Source organism: Puma concolor, chromosome C1 (genome assembly GCF_028749965.1).
Source record: "Puma concolor isolate L17-30 chromosome C1, mPumCon1.1.hap2, whole genome shotgun sequence".
NCBI classification, from domain to species: Eukaryota; Metazoa; Chordata; class Mammalia; order Carnivora; family Felidae; genus Puma; species Puma concolor.
Genome location: NC_141674.1, coordinates 190,552,727 through 190,576,705, shown reverse-complemented (window position 1 = coordinate 190,576,705; position 23,979 = coordinate 190,552,727). Strand labels below are relative to the sequence as shown.

General features: G+C 36.9%; 1 protein-coding gene across 5 annotated transcripts in view; it reads right to left on the bottom strand.

Moving 5' to 3' along the window:
- Positions 1 to 15,965: 15,965 nt before the first annotated feature.
- Positions 15,966 to 23,979, bottom strand: part of CYP20A1 (cytochrome P450 family 20 subfamily A member 1) — a 78,277-nt gene continuing 70,263 nt past the window's right edge. For 4 of the 5 annotated variants that reach the window (XM_025934479.2, XM_086719345.1, XM_086719346.1 and 1 more), the window contains 2 exons: positions 21,694 to 21,783; positions 16,225 to 21,530 (listed from right to left, as the gene is read on the bottom strand). In XM_025934479.2, the coding sequence (XP_025790264.1) occupies positions 21,380 to 21,530; positions 21,694 to 21,783 (241 nt within the window). In that variant the 3' untranslated portion in view covers positions 16,225 to 21,379. Of the gene's footprint in view, positions 16,008 to 16,224; positions 21,531 to 21,693; positions 21,784 to 23,979 lie in introns of those variants that run through there. The other variant, XR_015255453.1, reaches the window with a different exon arrangement.

Sequence of the window (23,979 nt, the reverse complement as noted above, 5' to 3'; positions counted from 1 at the left end):
AGATAGATATCAGCTGCCACCATGATAATTTAAGCAAAAAGGAAGACAACTAGAAGTTCTATAAAAATATATGTATCGTGTGTATATATATTATCTGAGTGGTGGGATTATAAGAATTTTTGATTTTGTTCATCCTTTTCCTAAAATAAACATGGATTACTTTTCTAAGAGTCCAGTGAAACTATTATCTCCCAAAATTAGAGCAAATATTTTTATTAATACTGCCCAAGCTTACATTTTTAAAATTTTTAAATTTTTTTAAATATTTTTATATTTTATTTTTATTTTTTAATGTTTATTTTTGAAAGAGAGATAGAATGTGAGTGGGGGAGGGGCAGAGGGGGATTACGGACTAGAAGCAGGCTCCAGGCTCTGCACTGTCAGCACAGAGCCCGACTTGGGGCTCGAACTCACAAACCGTTAGATCGTGACCTGAGCCGAAGTCAGATGCTTAACCAACTGAGCCACCCCGGCACCCCATTTTTTTATTTTTGAGAGAGAGAGTGAGCAGGGGAGGGGCAGAGAGAGAGGGAGACACAGAATCTGAAGCAGGCTCCAGGCTCCACGCTGTCAGCACAGAGCCTGACTTGGGGCTTGAACCCACGAACTGAAATCATGACCTGAGCTGAAGTTGGATGCTTAATCGACTGAGCTGCCTAGGCGCCCCCCAAGGTAACATTTTTAAAGCAATTTTATCATCAGCTTGATTAAAAGTAAGCAGTATAGATTTTTTTTAACGTTTATTATTTTTAAGAGAGGAGAGAGAAAGCAGGGGAGGGGTGGGGGGGGGCAGAGGATCTGAAGCAGGCTCTGTGCTGACAGCAGCTAGCCCGATGTGGAGCTCGAACTCATGAACTACAAGATCATGACCCAAGTCGAAATCGGACTCTGAACTCACTGAGACACCCAGGTGCCCCAATGTTTTTTAAAAAATGTTTATTTATTTTAGGAGTGAGAGAGAGAGAGTGTAGGGAAGGGGCAGAGAGAAAAGATCTCAAGCAGTCTCTGCACTGTCAGTACAGAGCCTGATGCAGGGCTCAAACTCACGAACCCTGAGTCATGACCTGAGCTGAAATCAGGAATCAGATGCTTAATCTACTGAGCCATCCAGGCACCCCACTGATTCAAAGTAAGCAGTAAATATTCCTGGATTTTTTGCATATTAATCCACTCATACCAAATACAGTTGATTCTTCTAAAAATCGAATTGCAATCCTTCCTTCCTTCTTCCTTCCCTCTTTCTCTCTTTCCCTTTCTTTCTTTCTTTCTTTCTTCCTTTCTTTCTTTCCTTTCTTTTCTCTCCCCCCCCCCCCCCCCCCCCTTTCGTAAGCTTCACACCAGCACAGGAACTCAACACAGGACTTAAACACAGGACTCTGAGATCAGGACCGGAGCTGGTATAAGAGTTGGACACTAGGGGCGCCTGGGTGGCGCAGTCGGTTAAGCGTCCGACTTCAGCCAGGTCACGATATCGCGGTCCCAGAGTTCGAGCCCCACATCAGGCTCTGGGCTGATGGCTCAGAGCCTGGAGCCTGTTTCCGATTCTGTGTCTCCCTCTCTCTCTGCCCCTCCCCCGTTCATCCTCTGTCTCTCTCTGTCCCAAAAATAAATAAACGTTGGGAAAAAAAAAATTAAAAAAAAAAAAAAAAGAGTTGGACATTTAACAGATTGAGCCCCCCAGGTGCCCCAAATTGCAGTTCTCTATAACCAATAAATTATAACTTGACTTTGGCCAAAACTTTAATTCTCATTACCGTCTCTGGAAATAAATAATCTTGTTTTACATCATCTACAGATCTGATAAGCAAGACTTTCAGGTTCATCATAGCCTCATGTTGAACAAATCAAGGCAAAAAAGAGGAGCCTGATGGCTTACCCTTATAAACCTCACTTAGTTGTTCAGACTACTGTTAGTATACAGTAGTCCCCTGTTACCATACGGAATGCTTTCCAAGACCCCCAGTGGATGCCTGAAACCTTGAATAGTACTGAGCCCTACATATACTATTTTCTCCTATACAGACATACCTAGGATAAAGTTTAATTTATAAATTAGGCACAGTAAGAGATTAATAACAAGTAACAATAGAACAATTATACTGTAATAAAAGGTATATGAATGTGCTATGTCTCTCTCAAAATATTTTGTTATACTGTACTCAACCTTAAGATGATGTGAGATGATGCCTATATGATGAGATGAAGTGAAGTGAATGAGGTAGGCATTGCAATGTAGCAATAGGCATCTCCTTCCCGACTGCAGTTGATGTCTGGTAACTGAAACCACAGAAAGTGAAACTGTGGATAGGGGGAACGACTGTACCTTAAATTTGGCCAATTCTAAATGGACCTTAAGGGATTCACAATTATTCAATATTTCATCATTGTAGTCATAAGACTGGTGAAAAAGTGTCAAATTCCTCTGCTGGAATAAAGACATACTATGTGGAATTCCTCTGATGTATATCATTCTAGTAACTGTATCCTTAAGTGAAGAAATTAAGGATTTGTTAATTTCTTAAGAAATTAAAGAAATAAATGTTGTTTAACTGAACTGTTTACATTGCTCATCTTACAACATCTATGAGACATACCCATTCACTCCAGACTTTCCACTCAGATTCTTTCTGCACACCACTGACATGCTAATTAACCATAACCATTGTTTTCACTATTAACTCTTTGCCCTGAAATTTTCTTTTAAGTTTATTTATTTATTTTGAGAGAGAACTAGACAGAGCAAGTGAGGGAGGGGCAGAAAACAGAGGGAGAGAGAGAATCCCAAGCAGACTCCGTGCTGCCAGCTCAGAGCCTGAAATGGGGCTGGAACTCATGAAATCTCAAGATCATGACTGGAGCAGAAATCAAGAGTCAGACACCCAACTGACTGAGCCACCAACACACCCCTCTCTCTTTTAAATGGCATCAACCTATCAGCTTTAGTATCCTTAATATTATTAAGAATGTCAATCAGTACTTAGTGTAAATGGATTTTCTCATAGATTTTTTTTTTAATTTTTTTTTTCAACGTTTATTTATTTTATTTTTGGGACAGAGAGAGACAGAGCATGAACGGGGGAGGGGCAGAGAGAGAGGGAGACACAGAATCGGAAACAGGCTCCAGGCTCTGAGCCATCAGCCCAGAGCCCGACGCGGGGCTCGAACTCCCGGACCGCGAGATCGTGACCTGGCTGAAGTTGGACGCTTAACCGACTGCGCCACCCAGGCGCCCCTCTCATAGATTTTTAAAATCTATTAAAGAGTAGCATCTATGGCGCCTAAAGAATAAAACCAGCTGTTTCCTATCTGCACAAAGTATTTCCTGTAATAATTGTCCATTTTCCTCTTTTTACATTAAATGCTTGGAAACAAATGTCTTCCTTCTTCATGAAGATACTTTTGTGATGTTTTCCTTTTTTTTTTTTTAATGTTTATCTATTTTTGAGAGAGAGCACGAGTGGGGGGAGAGAAGAGAGAGAGGGAGATACTGAATCTGAAGCAGACTCTAGACTCCGAGCTGTCAGCACAGAGCCAGACGCAGGGCTGAAACCCACAAACTGTGAGATCATGACCTGAGCTGAATTCGGATGCATAACTAACTGAGCCACCCAGGTGCCCCATGATGTTTTCCTTTTTTACCTTGAGAAACTCAAAACTAGTTTTCTGGCTGCCATATGATTTTTTCAGGCAATACCAAGTTGGATATATATGTATACATATTTTATATATGTAATAACATATTTCAGTGAAGGAATATATATATTTCAATGAAATGTAAAACAATTCCTTTTTGTGCAATTATGTTTCCTGTCAGAGATATTACACAGTACATAGGAGAAATGCAAACAGAGGGTTTTTTTTAGGTTTTTATTTAAATTCCAGTTTGCTTGCAGTGTAATATTAGTTTCAGGTCCACAATATTGTAATTGACACTTCCATACATCACCTGGTGCTCATCACAAGTGCACTCTTTAATCCCCATCATCTATAGTTAAGAGTCTGTTTCTTGGCTAGCCTCCGTCTCTCTCTTTTCCCTTTGCTTGTTTTGTGTCTTAAATTCCACATATGAGTGGAATTTAATGTGGTATTTGTCTTTCTCTGACTTAGTTAATTTAGCATAATACTCTCATGCTCTATCCATGTCATTGCAAAAGGCAAGATTTCATTTTTTATGGCGAATATTCCATTATATACGTGTATATGTATATGTATCTATATCTATACACCACATCTTTATCCATTCATCAACTGATGGACACTTGGGCTGTTTCCATAATTTGACAATTGTAGATAATGCTGCTATAAATATGGGGGTACATGTATACATTTAAATTAGTGTTTTTGTATTTTAGGGGGTAAATACCCGGTAGTGTGATTGCTGGATCGTAGGGTGGTTCTCCTTTTAACTTTCTGAGGAAACTCCATACTGTTTTCCAGAGTGACTGCACCAGGTTGCATTCCCACCACCAGTGCAAGAGGATTCTCCTTTCTCCCCATCATTGCCGACACCTGTTTTTTGTGGTGTTGATTTTAGCCATTCTGCCAAGTATGAGGTGATCATTGTAGTTTGGTTTTGCATTTTCCTGATAATAAGTGATGGTGAGCATCTTTTCATGTGGCTATTAGCCATATGGATGTCTTTTTTGAAAAATGTCTATTCATGCCTTCTGCCCTTTTATAATTGAATTACTTGTACTTGTTTTTTTGAGTTGTATAAGTTCTTTATGTATTTTGGATACTAACCCTTTATCACATGTCATTGGCAAATCTCCCATTCCATAGGTTGCCTTTTATTTTTTAAGTTTATTTATTTTGAGAGAGACAGAGACAGTACAAGTCAGGGAGGGGCAGAGAGAGAGGAAGAAGAGAATCCCAAGCAGGGCTTGAACCCACAAAGTTGTGAGATCATAACCTGAGCCAAAAACAAGAGTCGGACGCTTAACTGACTGAGCCACCCAGGCGCCCGCCATCCTATAGGTGCCTTTTCAGTTTGTTGATTGTTTCCTTCACTGTGCAGAAGGCTTTTATTCTGATGTAGTCCCAATAGTTTATTTTTGCTTTTGTTTTCCTTGCCTCAGGAGACGTATCTAGAAAGAAGTTGCTATAGCCAACGTTAAAGAAGTAACTGCCTGTGTTCTCTTCTAGGACGTTTATGGTTTCAGGTCTCACATTTAGGTCTTTAATCCATTTAAAATTTGTTTTTGTGTAGAGTGTAAGAAAGTAGTCCAGTTTCATTGTTTTCCAAGTTGCTGTCAGGTTTTCCCAGCACCATTTGCTGAGGAGACATTCTTTTTCCCATTTGATATTCTTTCCTGTTTTGTCAAAGATTATTATGGGCTCATTTCTGCGTTTTCTATTCTGTTCCACTGATCTATGTGTCTATTTTTATGCCAGTACCATACTGTTTTGATTACTACCGCTTTGTGATATAACTTTAAGTCCAGAATTGTGATGCCTCTAGTTTTGCTCTTCTTTTTCAAGGTTGCTTTGGCTATTCAGAGTCTTTTGTGCTTCCGTGTAAGTTCTAGGATTGTTTGTTCTAGCTCTATGAAAAATGCTGTTGGTGTTTAGATAAGGATTGTATTAAATGTGTAGATTGCTTTGAGTAATATAGACATTTTAACAATATTTGTTTTTCCAATCTATCAGCATGGAATGTCTTTCCATTTCTTTGTTTTATCTTCAGTTTCTTTCATTAGTGTTTTATAGTTTTCAGAGTATAGGCCTTTCACCTCTTCGGTTAGGTTTATTCCTAGGTATCTTATTGTTTTAGGTGCAATTGTAAATGGGAGTTTTCTTAATTTCTCTTTCTGCTGTTTGATTATTGTTATATAGAAATGCAACAGATTTCTGTATGTTGATGTATCCTACAACTTGACTGAATTCATTTATCGGTTCTAGTAGTTTTTTGGTGGAGTTTAGGGTTTCCTATATATAGTATCATGTCATCTGCAAGGAACAAAAGTTTTACTTCTTCTTGCCAGTTTGATGCCTTTTATTTCTTTTTGTTGTCTGATTGTTGGGGCTAGGACTTCCATTACTATATTGAATAAAAGTGAGAGTGGACATACTTGTCTTGTCCCTGACCTTAGGGAAAAAGCTCTCACTTTTTCCCGATTGAGGATGATATTAGCTGTGGGCTTTTCGCATATGGCCTTTATTATACTGAGGTATGTTCCGTCTAAACCTACTTTGTTGAGGATTTTTATCATGAGTGGATATTGTACTTTGTCAAATGCTTTTTCTGCAAGCAGAGTTTATTTAAACAATTACATGGTTAATTGAGTTCCCATCCTTACCCCCAAACAAGAAAAAAAATTATTGGTGATTAATATGTTCATAGTATTTATATGCATTTTGGGGTTTTAATTACATTTAAGACTATCAGGAAACTTTAATACCAAGTGCATATAACTTGGGCATTTTAAACCTTTGAAAAAAATGTTCTGTATATACAGTCAAAAGATAAATGACTGGAATCTAAGCTTCACATTTTTTTCTAAGCTGACTCTATGCCCAACAGGGGACTTAAACTTACATCCTAGAGATCAAGAGTCGCATATTCCACCAACCGAGCCAGCCAGGTGCCCCTAAGCTTTACATTTAGTTTTAGTAATATGAACTTTGGTCTCAATTTCAGGGATATTTAATGGCTAAAAATGTACTACAGTATTTTGTATGAGTATACATTTTATTATATAATTTTAAAATTATTGAAAGAAATACTAATCCTCTGAAATTAGTTTGTAAAAAAACAAAACAAAACAAAACAAAAAGACAACTCATTTTCAGAAAGTCAGTAGCTATGTTGCCCATGAATCTCACACATTCTTTGTTTCATTTTTATTGAAAGTCATATTTTTTGTTTCCTTATTATGGAAATTATAAATATACAGTATGGAGAATGGTATAATGAATACAAAATACCCATTAATTAGATATAACAATAGCTTCTATTTTACCTTATTTTCTCATAGTATTCTTTACTAAAGAATTTTAAGTATAACATGACATTGAAGAATGTTAAGCATATATAGCATGACATTTAACCCCTCCTTTATTTTAGTATATATCTCTAAAAAATAAGGACATTTTGCTATGTAATCATAATATCCTTAGTGCACCAAACAAAATTGGTAATAATCCTCTCATACTATCCAATTCTGGTGAAAAATATTTTTAAGAAGAAATTATTCTAATAAAGACAAGGAATATCATATACCAGAATACAACCTGGAGGGATTTTACTTAAATACTTAGTAATATATAACAGTTTTCTTTCAGAGACAACAAAATAGCTCCTTTCCTTGTGAAACATAAAAAGAGAAAAAATATTTTTTAAGTTTTTATTTTAATCACCAGGTGTTCATCAGAAGTGCACTCCTTAATCCCCATCGCTTATTTCACCCATCCACCTCCCCTCTGGTAACCATCATTTTGTTCTCTATAGTTAAGGAGAAAATAACTTTTTCCATTAAACTGTGAAAGTGGACAATATAAGCCTGAAATTTATTCATGGTAATATATCTCTGTGTATAGGTAAAACCACGGGGTAGACAGTTTATCTTGAAAGGTATATGTTTTTAAAGAATAAAAATTCGTCTGTTCTTTAGTCCTTACTAAAATAGGCTTTATGTATCCTGCCCTGCAAAAAACACTGAATTTCAGAGCTAAAACATAAAACAGGTAATAGTTTTTTCACAGCAGCTTACAAGTCAGTTCACAAAAATTGATTTCTAAAATTACTTACTTTTGTTCACATTTTTGTTTAAATTATGTTAAAGATTTCATAAAACTTCAAGCCTCAAAATGTACTAACTGGGTTTTTATTACTGAAAACTATACAGTACTGACCTTCATTTAATAACATGAGTTGCTAACAGTTTTAAACGTACCAGTTGATTATGCATTAATACCATTAGAACCTCTTTGCTGAATATTAACTGATCAACAGTATGTATGATTTCCAACGCTTTATTAAGACAATCTGTTTCGGGGCGCCTGGGTGGCTCAGTCGGTTAAGCGGTTGACTTCCGCCCAGGTCATGATCTCACGGTCCGTGAGTTCGAGCCCTGCGTCGGGCTCTGTGCTGACACCTCCGAGCCTGGAGCCTGTTTCGGCTTCTGTGTCTCCCTCTCTCTGACCCTCCCCCGTTCATTCTCTGTCTCTCTCTGTCTCAAAAATAAATAAACGTTAAAAAAAAAAAAATAAAACAATCTGTTTCTTGTCAGTGTCAGTAATGTAAATAAAGAGGTTATACTTTGACAAAATTGCTAATTAAATACCACAGGGCATTAGTAAGTCTTACTTATGCAATGCAAGGTTGATAAGAATAAGGATATTCCCTTTTTGAAAAATTTTTTAGTTTTTATTTATTTTTGAGAGAGAGAGAGAGGCAGAGCATGAGTGGGGTAGGGGCAGAGAGAGAGAGGGAGACACGGAATCCAAAGCAGGCTCCAGGCTCCAAGCTGTCAGCACAGCGCCTGACCCGGAACTGTAACCCATGAGCCATTAGATCATGACCTGACCTGAAGTCGGATGCTTAACCAACTGAGCCACCCAGGTGCCCACAAAATAAGGATATTCTTGACCACTGATTGCTATGTTCATGAAATGGAATGTAAAAGAGGTTAACAGCAAGAAAAATTATTCATAATTTTGTCAAAGTAATTTTATGTAGCCTCTTGGAAAGAAAGGCGCAGAACAGAATAATTTTGATATTTTGAAATGGCAGGGAACACTGAATTTAACTACACTTAAAAATACATCAGCAGGATTTCTTCCTTCCTCCTCCACAGGAATTAACAATATATTTCTCACAGATTTCTGTTAGCTACTTCTATTATCTAAATGTCTACCCCTATGAATAAGTAAATGACTCATATCACTGAAATATTTCCTAGGATTTTATGCAATTTCACAGAAAATTTCCATTTTACCTTTAAGCTGAAAAATCTTTGGCAATAGTGATTAAAATACAGGAAAAGTAAAAGTTCCATCAGTGAAGCGAAGGTTCAAGATGAGATTTTTACTGTATTAGAACACTTTTGCAACTTTAATATATATGCGTACTATGAAATTGCCTTTTTTAAAGTTTGGCATCTATTTATTGCCTGTTGTGTATATAATTTTAAAACAGAATTTTAAACCACTCAATGATAAATAATAAATAAAACATTAATGGGTATTTGCAAGGACAACTAGCATACAATCAGAAAGCATAGCTCTCAAAAATCACTGAGTCACGGCACCATGCCGTGTTAAGGTCAGATGTGTCCAGGGCTGGCTTCATGGGTTGCAAACAGTGCAGTCCCACAGAATCCCACTGTTCAGAGGGCCATATGCTTGGAGTATAATACTTTGAGGGCACTGTCATGAAATTCTTAAAAATTTTACTTTTCAATATGTATTTTGTAAGTGGAGTCCCTTGGGATCATGTAGCATGCCTTGGGGGCTTGGAGACTACTTTCTTGTCTCCCTGACAGGTTCTCAGTGACCAGCTCCCTGCTGCCTGGTGTCCTCGGCCCCACCTGACCTTTGTCTCCCTACCCTTGCTGGTGAGCAGTGCCATCTTTTGCTCAGGGCAGCAATAGGATTACATTAGCAGGGGAGTTGGTGAGGGAGGCCCACTTTTTGCCATGGTCATCCTCCAGTGGGGGCCTGGGGTGCACCCCCCCATGGGGAGGTCTGGGGTCCCACAAGCAGTTTGTTTGGAGCATCTTGAAGCAGGGCAAAGAAGCAGTCATTCCTGCCCTGGGCTGGCCACACATTACAGCATGTTCACTGATCAGGACTGTCTTGCCTACCCCTGATCCAGGTAAGTAATGCATCCTGGTGCAGAGTTCAATCCCTTAGGTGATCCCTTAGGGGTCACTCATCCACCATAGTTTCAAAGAGCAAGTCCATAGGAGGGGAGACTGACTTTGTCCCCAGCCAAGGCCTCGTATTTTCATTTTGCACTGGGTCCAACAAATTTTGTAGTCAGGCCTAATTATGCCTCCCACAATCAAACTAAAAAATCTTTATAGACATCATAGAATGGACTGTGGGACATCTCTTTTCAAGTGTTGTTTGTTTTTAGGACACTATTATCCTGTTACTCTCAGTTATCAATACATAGTACACTAATTTAGCCAGTTCTTTTTGCTTAGGGGCTTTTTCCTTTTTTAAAAATAATTCTTCCTTGAGAGAATAAGATGAAATAAAAAAGGAAATCAAAACATGTTTGTTTGTTTTTTTAAGTATAAGCCTGAGCATATTCCCATATAAAATAACCCTTCAATTTAAATTTCCCCCTTCTATATGGGGATTGGATTAGAAAATTTCTATGGATTCTCTTAAATGTACCATAGTATTACCAAACCTATTAAGACTAAAGTGAATCAAAGCTAAAAAATTAATAGATCATACTTCTGACCTCAATTTAGTTAATTAGCTGTCTTCAGGGATTCTTAAATTACTATAAACATTAATTTTTAAAAACTGCACCACAGAGAAACTACAATACAAAACACATAGCTCTTTAGCAAGTATCTCAAAATTTCAGGTATCTATGTTAAAATTAAGTAAAAGTCATAGCTGTTGTTACAAAAACTACCCCCTTCTTCCACTGCTTAATAAATCCACATTTTCAGAATTAAGGGTGAGAATTCCTTCCTCCTAAACTTCGGGTCCCCCAAATCTTACTATTCTTCTCTTGGCCCCTAATGTCCAAAATTGAGCTTGACAGACAAGGATATATGAAGTGGGGTAAAAGGAGGTCTAATAATGGTATCTGTCTAGCAGTGCTGGATTGGAGTTCAGGCCAGAAGGAACTTATGAGGTGTCTCTGTGCGTACACATGCCTGGCCACTGTAGAGAAGTCTCTTCTGGTTCTGAGTTGACCTATGATATCAACTGTGGTTTAGATTTAGATGATCCCAGGGAGACTAGATCAGTCTGGGGGTTAACTAAGAGATTTGGTCCAGAATTTCCCAACTTCTCAGGCCCTCCTATAAATCTTCTAGAAAAAACAGAAAATCGTAACAGACTCATTGTTCTACTTCAATCCAAAATTGCACCTTGGGTTTGAAACCAGATCAATTTCTGATCATGGAGAGAACAAGATGACATTTATCTTGATGGGAATGCTGTGCTACAGTACTGCCCTATTGCTTGATTTGCCTTTTCCAAAATTACATAATTCCCACAGGGCACCATGCAGACAGAAATACTCCACAGTGATTCTTGTGATTAGACCCTATACTGGAAAAGATGAAAACCTCAGAGACAGACATAAAATTTATACACACATTAAGAAAGGTTGTCATGGCAACTTTGCTTGAAGATACGTATTTTTAAATCTAAGTAAATTTAACATTCAAAACACATTTGCATCTACCTCAAAAGTTCTGTATCAAGAAAAAATTTTTTTAAATTTCCCAATTCCTTCTAAAGCTACACCTCTTTGAAAGCTTAATAAGGGGCGCCTGGGTGGCGCAGTCGGTTAAGCGTCCGACTTCAGCCAGGTCACGATCTTGCGGTCTGTGAGTTCGAGCCCCGCGTCGGGCTCTGGGCTGATGGCTCAGAGCCTGGAGCCTGTTTCCGATTCTGTGTCTCCCTCTCTCTCTGCCCTTCCCCCGTTCATGCTCTGTCTCTCTCTGTCCCAAAAATAAATAAACGTTGAAAAAAATAAAAAAAAAAAAAAAAAAGAAAGCTTAATAAAATCCTATGAATACAATAGCAGCATACTTAAGCACATTTCAGAAGGATAGGAGAAAAACCCAAAGTGAAAGCCCAATAATGTTACTAGTTCCAGAAGCCCTAGGCTTCTCCCTCTAAAATCTAAAATTGTGAGCAGGCTGGGGCGCCTGGGTGGCTGAGTAGGTTAAGTGACCAACCTCGGCTCAGGTCATAATCTCACGGTTTGTGGGTTCAAGCCCTGCGTCGGGCTCTGTGCTGAACACTTGCTCGGAGCCTGGAGGCTGCTTCAGATTCTGTGTCTCCTTCTCTCTCTGCCCCTACCCCGCTTGTGGTCTGTCTCACTCTGTATCTCAAAAAAAGTGTAAAAAAAAAAAAAATTAAAATTGTGAGCAGGCTATGCCATATAATCTCTACAAGGTCTTTATAGCCTCTAAAAATCAATTCTCTATTAGCTGAAGACCTTGCAACGCAAGCAACAAATCATGAAAGTTGAACACACCTAGTGCTGCCTTATAATTAAGCAACAATTCACACAAATGGCTACAATAAATATTTTTCCTTAACCTAGTCAAACCAATTCTTAATACTGTTTCATCTCACTCTGAAAGTTCTATTATTCTTTCTATTTAGCATCAATGTTGACAGTTTTCCTTGATAAGACACCTAGATTCTTCTCTTGCTCATACGCTAAAAAATACACAAATAATGGTTTACCTTCAACAGTTCCTTGTGCTTCTTCCCCCACTACAGCCTATAATTGAAGCCTTCCATGTTGTCATGTGATCATCTACAAGCTCCTTCCTAAATTCCTTTCAGCGACTAACTTAAAGGATTCTTGAGCTGCTTCCACACCCAGGACCTAGAGAGCTCTGAGTGCTAGAAGGCTAAGCATTGGGATGTGAAACTTTAGGGTTCTCTCTCCTGGGTTGGAGCACAGAGGAGAGAGAACACATTTATAATGTCATGTCTGTTTTGTTCACTGCTCTATCCCCAGTGCCTAGCTTAAGACCTGGCATGCATTAAGTGCTCAATAAAAAACTGTTGTTGAAATACATAGGAATAAATCTAACCAAAGAGGTGAAAAATATATACACTGAAAACCAAAGAAAGCTTATGAAAGAAATTGAAGAAGACACACAAAAAAGGAAGAAGATTCCATGCTCCTGGATAGAAAGAACAAGTATTGTTAAAATGTCAATACTGCCCAAAGCAATCTGCATGTTCAGTGCAATTCCTATCAAAATAACACCAGCATTCTTCACAGAGCTAGAACAAACAATCCTAAAATTTATATGGAACCAGAAAAGACCCCGAATAGCCAAAGCAATCTTGAAAAAGGAAACCAAAGCAGGAGGCATCACAATCCCGGACTTCAAGCTATACTACAAAGCTGTAATCATCAAGACAGTATGGTACTGGCACAAGAACAGACACTCAGATCAATGGAACAGAATAGAGAATCCAGAAATGGACCCACAAACGTATGGCCAACTAATCTTTGACAAAGCAGGAAAGAATAGCCAATGGAATAAAGACAGCCTCTTCAGCAAGAGGTGCTGGGAAAACTGGACAGCGACATGCAGAAGAATGAACCTGGACCACTTTCTTACACCATACACAAAAATAAACTCAAAATGGACGAAAGACCTCAATGGAAGACAGGAAGCCATCAAAATCCTCGAGGAGAAAGCAGGCAAAAACCTCTTTGATCTTGCCCGCAGCAACTTCTTACTCAACACGTCTCCGGAAGCAAGGGAAACAAAAGCAAAAATGAACTACTGGGATCTCATCAAAATAAAAAGCTTCTTTCTGCACAGCAAAGGAAACAATCAGCAAAACCAAAAGGCAACTGACAGAATGGGAGAAGATATTTGCAAATGACCTGTCAGATAAAGGGTTAGTATCCAAAATCTACAAAGAACTTATCAAACTCAACACCCAAAAAACAAATAATCCAGTGAAGAAATGGGCAAAGGACATGAATAGACACTTCTCCAAAGAAGACAACCAAATGGCCAACCAACACATGAAAAAATGCTCAACATCACTCATCATCAGGGAAATACAAATCAAAACCACAATGAGATACCACCTCACACCTGTCAGAATGGCTAAGATTAACAACTCAGGCAACAACAGATGTTGGCAAGGATGCGGACAAAGAGGATCTCTTTTGCATTGTTGGTGGCAGTGCAAGCTGGTGCAGCCACTCTGGAAAACAGTATGGAGGTTCCTCAGAAAACTAAAAATAGAACTCCCCTAGGACCCAGCAATTGCACTACTAGGCATTTATCCAAGGGATACAGGTGTGCTGTTTCAGAAGGACACATGCACCCCCATATTGATAGCAGCACTATCCACAATAGCCAAAGTATGGAAAGAGCCCAAATGTCCATCGACGGATGAATGGATACAGAAGATGTGGCATATATATACAATGGAGTATTACTCGGCAATCAAAAAGAATGAAATTTTGCCATTTGCAACTATGTGGATGGAACTAGAGGGTATTATGCTAAGTGAAATTAGTCAAAGACAAATATGACTTCACTCATATGAGGACTTTAAGAGACAAAACAGATGAACATAAGGGAAGGGAAGCAAAAACTATATAAAAACAGGGAGGGGACAAAAACATAAGACTCTTAAATATGGAGAGCAAACAGAGGGTTACTAGAGGGGTTGTGTGAGGGGGGATGGGCTAAACAGGTAAGGAGCATTAAGGAACCTACTCCTGAAATCATTGTTGCACTATATGCTAACTAATTTGGATATAAATTTAAAAAATTAAAAAAAAAAAAGAAAGCCCATCCTCTAGTATATTACACTGCCTTTCCTGTTGTGTGCCATTATGTCGATATGCCACCAATTAATAAACTGACCTATTGTTAAATTAAAAAAAAAAAAGATGTGGTATATATATACAAAGGAGGATTACTGGGCAATCAAAGAGAATGAAATCTTGCCACTTGCAACTACGTAGATGGAACTAGAGGGTATTATGCTAAGCGAAATTAGTCAGTTAGGGAAAGACAAATATAATATGACTTCAGTCATATGAGGACTTTAAGATACAAAACATGAACAAAAGGGAAGCTAAAATAATATAAAAACAAGGAGGGGGACAAAACATAAGAGATTCTTAAATATGGAGAACAGAGGGCTGGTTACTAGAGGGGTTATGGGGGGGGGGTGGGCTAAATGGGTAAGGGGCATTAAGGAATTTACTCCTGAAATCATTGTTGCACTATATGCTAACTAACTTGGATGTAAATTTTAAAAAATAAATTAAAAAAAAATGTTGCCAGGGTAAATAAGTCCCATCTCTTTGGATAGGTATATAAGTCAGGACAGGAGTATAAGGAAGACTCAGTAGAGCTATAAGGTGTTGTGCTCTCACAGAGAAAAGAGCTAGAGATAAGGAGTGAGAGAATTTGGAATTCAGGTGGTTTGGTTCTAAGACTATGGTTGTTCCTAGTCTAGAGAAGCTCTGGACCATGCAGAGTTTAAGGAACCAGACAAGACAGATATCCCTTGAGACTATTTGTCTCTAGGTCATGTTGGACAAAATGGGTTCTGTTCTATAGAAGACTCATTCCATGAAACAGTGTGTTTTTTTTTTAATGGTATAAAAACAATGTTTAATATTTATATTATTGAATATTATCCAACAGTGGTTTTTATAATAAAAGATGTAACTGAAAAAAAGGGGAACCTTCATCAAAACACATTAGGAACATTCAAAATTATCAAGTTTAAATAGGCTCCTTTACAGTTGAACCTCTCAGCACTTCTGATATATTAATACATATTATAAATATCTGAGAAAGATTATGGTATATAGAATCTGAGAGTATGATCAAATAACCTTTTCCTCAGAGTATTTCACAGGATAGCAGTCCATGGAACATACTTAGGGAAATAATGCTCTCACTAATTAAAACAACTGTGGTCCTTAAACATTTCCAGATTTAATGATGATCTGGTGATATGATATAAAGAAAGGACTACTTGCTTACCAACTATTTTCATTGATGTTTTGTGTAACTACAGTCTATCATGAGTCTGTGTTCATACCTAGTATCACTGATAAGTCTATGTTCATACCTAATATCACTAATCACTGAAAGATTTCCATAAAACATCTTCTTAAATATTTCTAGTAATGGGATACACTTAGCATATCACAAAGTACTATTAGCATTAGAGGTAGTTTGGCTACCTGGAAATCTTTTTCAACTATTAGGTAATCACCTTTACTTTACATACACAGAAAACCTCAATGAGGATTTCATTCATTTATTTAAAAATATTTATTGGGGCGCCTGGGTGGCGCAGTCGGTTAAGCGTCCGACTTCAGCCAGGTCACGATCTCGCGGTCCGTGAGTTCGAGCCCCGCGTCGGGCTCTGGGCTGATGGCTCGGAGCCTGGAGCCTGTTTCCGATTCTGTGTCTCCCTCTCTCTCTGCCCCTCCCCCGTTCATGCTCTGTCTCTCTCTGTCCCAAAAATAAATAAACGTTGAAAAAAAAAATTTGAAAAAAAAAATATATTTATTGATTGACCTTTTTGGAGACAGACACTTTACAACTTTATAACATAGTTACGGTGGTAATGTAACAGTTTTATTTGCTCCTATCATGTGTTAAAAAAGTAAAACAAGAATTTGCAAGTATTTTAGATAAAAATGCATTTGTGGGGTTTTTTTTTTTTTAATTACCAGACAGGATCTTATTTGTTCATGACATTTTATCACATGCTATAACAAGATCCATTCCCAGTCTCTAGAAAGCCACCAAACTATAAACCGACTAAACAGGGAGTAGAACTGGAAGAAGAATGTCATTTCCTGCCCTTTTGTTTATTGCCTGGATGTTTTACAAAATGGCTCCCAACTCCAATTTTACAAGTATCCATTCGCTCTGTGTCATCAAAATAAATTTAGTATTTGATTTACAGATTTTAAGTCTATTTTCCATCCCACCCCCCAAAATCTATTCCCCAACACCCTTATAAAAGTAACAAAGGAAAATGTTTAAAATATATTAAGTGAAAAGCAAACTATATTATGATTGAAATGTTTACAAATATGTGTATGTGGAAATAGGAAAAAAAATTAGACAGTTATACAGATGATGGTTGAGTTGGCAGCATTAGTTTTCTTTAGGATATCTTTTAATACTGCTGTTACAATACTCTTTTTAGTCATTTTCTTTAGCTATTATGAACACTACATCATTTGAAACTATTGCTTGATCCCCTCTTGAGTAACAAATTATACCAATGAACCCCCCCTGAAGATATGAAGATAATTTGAAATTTAGATCTTTTTATATTTCTTTGCAAGTATATGCCAGTATTCATTTATAGTATTTCTTCTAGCAGGAATGAAAAACTATTTTAGTTTGTCACTACTGTCATGCTCTAAAGGACTAAATAAGTGTATAAAGTATTTAGTTTATAACAAACGCTCCCTCCACTCCCCTCTTCTACTTTCAGCTTAACTCTTGCTGTGAGTTTCACTCTCACTCCTTTTATCAGTGGGGGGTCACTCATGTGCCTCAAAGCAACACTGTATAAAGCCTTTTTAGCTGTGCGATTTCCTCTGACTTCCGTGTAACAGTAACTGCTTTGTTATTATACCCCACTTCCCTCCATCCTCACCTTCTACCTTAATCATTGGTCTTAGTAACATAGGAAACAGGCATAGGACTGGCCAAGAAGAAAAATAAGGTTGCTCATATCAATTTGTTGATATTATACAAACCTGCCCCTGAAAATAGTTTTCTTTCAAAGAAAGAATAATAGTTTTCTTTCAAAGCTACTAAACTTACTCTCTGATGTTTATTGGTCATGTCCTCAGTTACACACGGTAGAATTGTGTTTAAGCAGTTTTCAATCTGTCAACATAACCACATATGGAAAAAGTACATTTTATAGGTCAACAGCACTTTTCATGGATCTGAGGAAAAAATTACAATGGCTTCAAGGGAAGAATCTTAGTCTGTTTGTCTGACTCCAAAACAACAAAGATTCTTAAGATTTCCTCTTAAAAGCTGAAATGCCAGAACACCTGGAGGCTCAGCTGGCTAAGGGTCCAACTTTGGCTCAGGTCATAATCTCATAGTTTGTGGGTTCGAGCCCCACGTTGGGCTCTGTGCTGATAGCTCAGAGCCTAGAGCCTGGAGCCTGCTTTGGATTCTGTGTCTCCCTCTCTGACCCTCCCCTGCTGGCACTCTCTCTCTCAGAAATGAATAAACATTGAAAAAAAACAAAACAAACAAACAAACAAAAAAAACCCCCAAACAGTTGAAATGCCACATTGACCTGAACTTAATTGTATTTTTCTTTGGATAAAAGAGTAATTTCATTTCTTAAATGCTCCTTGTAACACCTAGACTTCTATGACTTTAGCAGCTCAGATGTACAAATCTATAAATTACTGTTTTGATAAATGGATGAGGAAGTAAAGCCATTTTTAAAGCTGAAAAGAATAACAATACCTGCAAAGGGAAAGAGGGGGGAAAAAGAATGACAAAAATCTGTGCTTACATTCTGAGTGAGAAGAATATGAATGTTCCAGCTGTAGAAAACATTATTGGTTCATAATATATTACATGAAGAGAACATTATGTATAACAAGTCTATAAAAAGTATATGTGGATACAAAAGAACAGAAGCATCTACCTCAGAAGCTTAATACTGGCTTACTTCAAGTAGTGGGACTATATAGGTGACTAAGTTTGTTATTTTTGTTTCTGTATTTCCAAGATTTTTCTACAGTAAACTTATATAATTTTCATAACAAAAATAGAACATTTTGTTTTTAAAATATGTAATATTTTAAGAAGACAAACACATTTTTACATAGGGTCTATAAATAAGATAGAATCTACTTATATAAAAAAAATGGGACTGCACATTTGTGGGCCAGATATAACAGTATGTGAGTTTTTCATTTTTCCCATGCACAGAATTAATTCTGTCTTGAATTTTATTAGCACAAAGTGTGGAAGAATCCTTTCTTTCCATAAAAAATGTGTGTTGTGCTGGTGTTTTTAACAATAAACTTATCAACATTTGAAAAGAATGCAGAAGAGGGGCACCTGGGTGGCTCAGTCGGTTAAGCGTCCGACTTCAGCTCAGGTCACGATCTCACGGTCTTTGAGTTCGAGCCCCACGTCGGGCTCTGGGCTGATGGCTCAGAGCCTGGAGCCTGTTTCCGATTCTGTGTCTCCCTCTCTCTCTGCCCTTCCCCCGTTCATGCTCTGTCTCTCTTTGTCTCAAAAATAAGTAAACGTTAAAAAACAAAATTAAAAAAAAAAAAGAATGCAGATCAAAATCAGGTAATAAATACTTTTAAAAAATCCAAAAAGCTACAAAATTTGAGTCCTGCTTAGTGTCATGCTACTAGCCATGAGTAACACTGAGGCTACTATAATTTCAGTCTTTGATAAATACAAAGGGTCAAGTAAGAACAGTGAATGGATAACTTATTTCATACATAATTAACAATATTTTTATTTAAAAAAAATCCTCTAGAAGATAATTTATTTGTAATGTTTTAAGTTAGCCATATAACCATGGATAAAAATGTGCTTATTCAGCTGATTCTTTTATTTTCATTGATTCAAACCAGTAGTAATTATACATTGGCTTGTATATTGGCAATATACCAATTCCTTGACCCTTTGGCTCAACTACTCTGTTTTTGCCTTGATGATTGCTGATCAGGTCTCACTTGCTTTAAAATACAACTTACCTCAAACTGATTTTACTGCCACTTGGTTTACATATCAATTGCCTAGTCTAACTTTCCACTGCCAGTTTCCAAACCAATCAAGGTACTGGGATAACAAAGGAAAATATGGATACACACAAAACCATAGAAAATGATAGGTGGGAACTTAACAGTGTGCCTTTTTGGAAACAACATGATGCTGGAAACTAAGAATACATTTCACTTAAAGTTTTAGAATTTAAATTATTCCATAAATTAGATATTTTTGGCAGAAATAAAAGCTGCATCTAATTACTTAAATTCTATCTTAACCACTCCTAGCTAGTTCTAAAATGTTGGCAATCTGACCATAAACACAGCATAAAATAACTCAATAACTAGGGTACAATCTTGAAACTAAAATTACAAGTGGAATTCAGCAGTGTCAAAAATAAACCCATTTGCAAATAGTTATCATTTTTCTTCCTTTCCTCTCTATCTGCACTTGCCATATTTCCTTCAGTTGTTGTCTTAAAAGAATTCTCAAGAACAATGTAACCAGAAAAGGTGGACAAAACTATAATGCTATCAATAAAACAGTATTAAATATAAAACTTATCAGTGTAAATAAGTAAAATTTTGAAAGATACTTAAAGTGTTTTTAAAATAGCCCCCAAATTCCTTTACTTACTAGTGAGACTAACCCTTTTTTCTAAAATTTTAATAGCTATTTCCTCCTCTAAGAATAGTTTATTCATGTCTTTTGATCATTTTTCTATTATGTTTTCTCACCAATCTGTAAGAGCTATTTATATATCATATGGATATTATCCCTATCAGATGTTTTACAAATTATTTTCATCCATGTTTTGTTTTTTTTTTTTAATTTGGTTTTGTTTTTTTGGTTAGTGCTCTCTCATTTCCTAATCATTGAAGTTCATTATATTTAGTACATGACATAATAACAACAAAGTAGAATTCAGTTGTTTCCACAAATGAGAATTGGTGAAGAAATATAGTGCCAGTAACACTTCCAGCCAAACAAAAGAAAAGACAAGCCTCAATCTTAGTTTGTCCCTTAGGAGAGGCACTTCAAAAACACATTCAAAAACAATGGTAGTAGTTTCCAAATGATTTAGAACTGCTCAAAATGATGATCCTTGTATAAGTCATGAAATGAACAGTATTGTCTGGGGAGGTATAAAAATAAGCAAATACAAGGTAGGTTACTCAAACCTACTAATAACGACTAAACACAAACTAATTTATACTCAGAAAATAAAAATCTTAACCCAAGAAATAACATAATGGGAAGTTCTTATTTTCCCCCATTAAAATGATTTACTGGAAGTATGAAAAGAAGTTAGGATTATGTTTCCCTTTTATAAATATTTAGAAAACATGACTTGCCAAAGTGTGCAAAAATAATGTCTCTCTTCAAGAATATTAGAGATTTAAAAAAAGAGCATTAGAGATCAAAGAAAAATAATATGAAGATAATGGCATAGAAAGTGATAAAACAGGGGCGCCTGGGTGGCGCAGTCGGTTAAGCGTCCGACTTCAGCCAGGTCACGATCTCGCGGTCCGGGAGTTCGAGCCCCGCGTCGGGCTCTGGGCTGCTGGCTCAGAGCCTGGAGCCTGTTTCCGATTCTGTGTCTCCCTCTCTCTCTCTGCCCCTCCCCCGTTCATGCTCTGTCTCTCTGTCCCCAAAATAAATAAACGTTGAAAAAAAAAATTTAAATAAAAGAAAGTGATAAAACAAAAAAGCAGAGAGCTTCCCATTAAAATTATCATTATATTGATATAATAAGAATCAATGTATATCATGAATTAAGAAAATCTGATATACAAAAATCCAAATTTACATAATGAAGTACTAGTATGTATTTATATTCCATAGTATTACTTAGTTTATAAAAGGATTTAATACAGATTTTTCTAAACCATCATTTTCCTCCAGAAAGCTGAATGTATAAAATTTTAATATCTCTTTGAGACAGTGATCCAAGCTTCTTCCTTGGATGATGTTACCAGTTCATACTTAGTTTCAATAACTTGTCCCTCCACAGAAAGTAGGTGCAGCCTTCTCACCAATACACTCAGAAGTACTGTGGTCACCATATATGCAAACCTAGACAGGAAGAAAGTCAACCAATTACTAAAGATGAACAATTACATTTTTATATAATTATACATAATTATATAGGTTGCTTATTCTCCTCAGCAGTAATCATCAAAATTCTAAGTATAAAATTTAGCATCTTTCCTTTTACTTTCCTTTCTCTATCACCCACCTCAACTCTGGGCATTCCTGTGTGCCTGAGAATCCAAGCAAGGAGAAAGTTTTCATTACTGATTCGTCATCAAACCGGTCTGGATCAAATCTAAAAAGAAGATTTGGGCAGATCAAAACAGCTCCACTGGCATCTTACTTATTTGTACTATAAAAACATAGATAGGTATCTAACAAAGTCTGAAAAATGTTAAAAATAAAAACTGCTGTCAAAATTGTATTTCAATTTCACCTATTATGTTCTCAAACTATTAAACATATATTGAGTCTTTGTCTGCTTAATTTATTATTTCTACATAATAGATACAAAATACATTTCTCTGGAATCAGCAAGGGATGAAAGTGTAACTGGCTGTACATCATTTTATGAGATATAAGGCTAAATCATACAAAATCACATAATGAATTATTTAAATTTAAGAGCATTAAAAACATCTGTTACATAAGACCATCTCATCAAAATGTGAAGCATCTTACAATGTCTCTACAATTCAAATGTATTTCGTGGGGTCCTGTGTGGTTCAGGCAGTTAAGTCCCTGACTCTTGATTTCGGCTCAGGTCATGATCTCACGGTTGAGAGATTTAGACCCAAATCAGGCTCCTCGCTGACAGTGCGGAGACTGCTTGTGTTTCTCTCTCTCCCTCTCTCTCTCTGCCCCTCCTCCACTTTCCCTCACTCTTAAAACAAAACAAAACAAAACAAAACAAAACAAAACAAAACAAAACAAAACAAAACAAAACACACAAGTGTTAAAAGATCTAAACCACGGGTGCTTAGCTGTTCAGCTGGTAGAGCATGGGACTCTTGATCTTGGGGCTGTGAATTCCAGCCCCACAGTGGGTGTTGAGACTACTTAAAAATAAATAGAGAAATAAAAGACCTAAACCATACTGTGGGAAAAAAATAATTCTGCTTTCATTTTCTTTTAAAAAAGTGTAAATTATGTTTCACTATTGGAATATACCAGACTTACATTACAGTCCATGTAACAATTATATCAAATTAAATCGGCTTTTCCTTTTTTTTAAAGTTTTCTTTTTTTTTAAGTTTATTTATTTATTTTGAGAGAGAGAGACCACGAGAGGGGAGAGGCAAAAAGAGAGGGGAGGGAGAATCCCAAGCAGGTTTTGTTTTGTCAGTGTAGAGTCCAATGTGGGGCTCAATCTCATGAACCATGAGATCATGACCTGAGCCAAAATCAACAGTCCAACACTTAACCGACTAAGCCACCCAGGCACCCCTCCTTTTTTTGTTTTTTTTTAAAGTTTTTATTTATTTAAATAATCTCTGGGGTGCCTGGCTGGCTCAGTTGGTGGAGCATGCAATTCTTGACCTCAATGTTGTGAGTTTAAGTTCCATGTTGCATATAGATCTTACTTAAAACAAAACAATAAAATAAAAAATTTATAATTAAGTAATCTCTACACCCAAGCTGAGGCTCGAACTCGTGACCCTAAGATCAAGAATCACATGTTCTTCAGACTGAGCCAGGCAGGCACCCCAATTAGCTTTACCTTTTATAAACTATCTTAAAAACTGAGACCCTAAATTTTTACCTGAAGGTATCTACATGTTTTTATTTTTTTAATTATTTTATTTTTTATTTTTATTTTATTTTTTTTAAATACCCGGTTTCTATTTATTTTTCCCCTCTAATGTTTATTTATTTATTTTTAAGAGAGGCAGAGCACAATTCGGGGGGAGAGGCAGACACAGAATCTGAAGCAGGCTCTAGGCTCCGAGCTGTAAGCACAGAGCCCAAGACCAGGCTCAAACCCATGAAGTGTAAGATCATGATCTGAGCTGAAGTTGAACACTCAAACAACTGAGCCACCCATGCACCCCCCTGTTTTTAATTTTGAGAGAGAGAGAGAGAGAGAGAGAGAGAGAGAGCGTGAGCACATGAGTAGGGAAAAGGGGCAGAGAGAAAGAATCTTAAGCAGGCTCCATGCTCAGCATAGAGCCCAACATGGGGCTCAATCCCACGATCCCAGGATCATGACTTGGGCTGAAATCAAGAGTCAGATGCTCAAATGACTGAGCCACCCAGGTACCTCTATGTGTTCTCAGATTTTAAAAAAGAATCAAAGTTGATTTTTCCATTACTTTATAAAACACCTCATAATTTTTACGATTAAGAATAAAATGAAATCCAAACTAAAAAGTTTAATCCTAAATACTGAGGGATTTTGGTTTTTTTAGCTTTCAGTATATTTGACAAATATTATGTATTTAAAGTATACAATATGATCTGATATATGTACACCTTTTGAAAGAATTCCCAC